Source organism: Neomonachus schauinslandi, chromosome 9 (assembly GCF_002201575.2).
Source record: "Neomonachus schauinslandi chromosome 9, ASM220157v2, whole genome shotgun sequence".
Taxonomy (NCBI): Eukaryota; Metazoa; Chordata; class Mammalia; order Carnivora; family Phocidae; genus Neomonachus; species Neomonachus schauinslandi.
In genome coordinates, this window is record NC_058411.1 from 65,122,295 (window position 1) to 65,124,805 (window position 2,511).

Here is a 2,511-nt window from a genome sequence, read left to right on the forward strand (position 1 = left end):
ATTTTTCTATTTCTTGTAGATTGTCCAGTTTGTTGGCATATAGTTGTTCATAGACGTCTCCTATGATCCTTTGTTCTTCTGTGGTATCAGTTTTAATGTCTCTTTTTTCATTTATAATTTTGTTGACTTGGGTCTTCTCTCTTTTTTCCTTGGTTAGTCTAGCTAAAGATTTGTCAATTTTATCTTTTCAAAGAACCAACTCTTAGTTTGGTTAATCTTTTCTATTGTTTTTCAGTTCTTTATTTCATTTATTTTTTCTCTAATCTGTATTATTTCTTGTCTTCTGCCAACTTTGGCCTTGGCTTGTTCTTGTTTTAGTTCCTTAATGCATAGAGTTAGATTGCTGTCTATTTGGAATCTTTCATGTTTCCTTTTAAAAAAAATTTTTTTATTAACATATAATGTATTATTTGTTTCAGGGGTACAGGTCTATGATTCATCAGTCTTACACAATTCACAGCACTCACCATAGTATATACCCTCCCCAGTGTCCATCACCCAGCCACCCCACCCCTCCCACCCCCCTCCACTCCAGCAACCCTCAGTTTCCTTTTTTGAAAAGAAAATATGTTCCATGTGTGTAGCTTTATAATTCAACATCTGTATACATACATTACAAAGTGATTACCACCACAAGTCTAGTTACTATCCATCACCATTCAGTTGATCCTCTTCACCGATGTTTCCCAATCTCCAAACCCCTTCCCTCTGGTAGCCACCAGTCTGTAACTATGAGTTTTTTAGTTTTCATTTTTGTTCATTTGTTCTGTCTTTTTTTTCTCATGTGTCAGTACTTTTAATGTTGTGTACATCAAATTATAGTAAAAAGATGACTATAAACAACGTGCAGCCCTCTATTTTCATGAACAGCACAAGAGATTACAGTAAACCGAGTTTATATTCCACCATCAAGTGTGGTTCTCCCATTAGTTCACTTTGTGATGGGTCATTAAGAATATCTTCAAATCCAATAGTCTCATCATTACCCCTCAAAATATTCAGTGAAAGGTTTGAGCTTGGATGAAATGGAAGACGCTGTACCTGCTGCACTGCCTTAAACTCCATTTGTAATTTTAGTGGAGCAAACAGACCCTGGATATTTCTTAGTGTGAAAAAATTCATTTTATCTTGGTTGAGCTGGAAATTTTTTTCTGATAATTCAAGAGGATGACTGGGCAAAAGTTCATTTTTCACACAAGGAAGGCCTTTTCGAAGAAGATCATGACTTTCAAAAAGTCCACTTGCTGAAAGTTCAGTAACTGGAATACTGTCCTTTAACTGAGATCCAAGTCCTCTGGCATTCATCTTCACTTGCTCTGTGAACAGCCTCTCAGCCCCGTTACTGTCAGCCGGCCCATTTGTTCTGTTTTTTAAATACCACATATGAGTAAAATCCTGTGGTATTTGCCTATCTCTCTTTCTGACATACTTTGCTTAGCATAATACCCTCAAGGCCCAACCATAATGTTGCAAATGAAAATTTTCCTATTTTTTATGACCAGCTAATATTCCATTGTATAAACATACCACATCTTCTTTATCCACTCATATCAGAGGACACTTAGGTTGTTTCCATAGATTGGTCATTATAAATAATTCTGCAATGAACATGGGGGTGTATATATCTTTTCAAATTAGTGTTTTCGTATTCTTTGGATAAATACCCAGAAGTGGAATAGCTGGGTCATATGTAAGTTCTATTCTTAATTTTTTTGAGGAATTGCTGTACTGTTTTCCATAGTGGCTGCACCAGTTTACAATCCCACCAACAGTGTACAGTGTACACCAACACTTGTTATTGTTTGTCTTTTTTATGATAGCCATTCTAACAAGTGTTAGGTGATATCTTGTGGTTTTGATTTGCATTTCCCTAATCATTAGTGATGTGGAGCATCCTTTCATGTGCCTGTTGGCCATATGTGTGTCTTCTTTGGAGAAATGTATATTTACATCCTCTGGCCATTTTTTAATCATGTTGTTTGGGGTTTTTTGTTGTTGTTGTTAAGTTGTATGAGTTCTTTATATGTTTTGGATATATATTATTTGCAAGTATCTTCTCCCATTCAGTAGATTGCCTTTCATTTTGGTGGCGGTTTCCATTGCCTTGCAGAAGCTTTTTAGTTTAAAAGAGTCCCAATTGTTCATTTTTGTTTTTGTTCCCTTGCCTTTTGAGTTAGAGCCACAAAGATGTTGCTAAGATCAATGTTGAAGAGCTGACTGCCTATGGTTTTTTTTTGTTGTTTTGTTTAGAATTTTATGGTTTCAGGTCCTACATTCCAGTCTTTAATCTATTTGAGTTAATTTTTGTGTATTATGTAAGATGGTAGTCTAATTTATTTCTTTTGCATGTAGCTGTCTAGTTTCCCAACATCATTTATTGAAGAGACTGTCCTTTCTTCATTTTATATTCCTGGCTCCTTTGTTGTAGATTAATTGTCCAAATACGTGTGGGTTTATTTCTGGGCTCTCACTTCTTTTCCATTGATCTGTTTGTTTGGTTTTATACCAGTA

The 2,511-nt window shown here is 35.4% G+C and overlaps 1 protein-coding gene across 1 annotated transcript; it reads right to left on the minus strand.

Moving 5' to 3' along the window:
- Positions 1 to 879: 879 nt before the first annotated feature.
- Positions 880 to 1,337, minus strand: LOC110585396 (proteasome maturation protein-like). The gene has a single exon (XM_044918229.1). It carries the CDS (start codon positions 1,303 to 1,305, stop codon positions 880 to 882), a length of 426 nt encoding a protein of 141 aa, XP_044774164.1. The 5' UTR covers positions 1,306 to 1,337.
- Between the last annotated feature and the right edge of the window lie 1,174 nt (positions 1,338 to 2,511).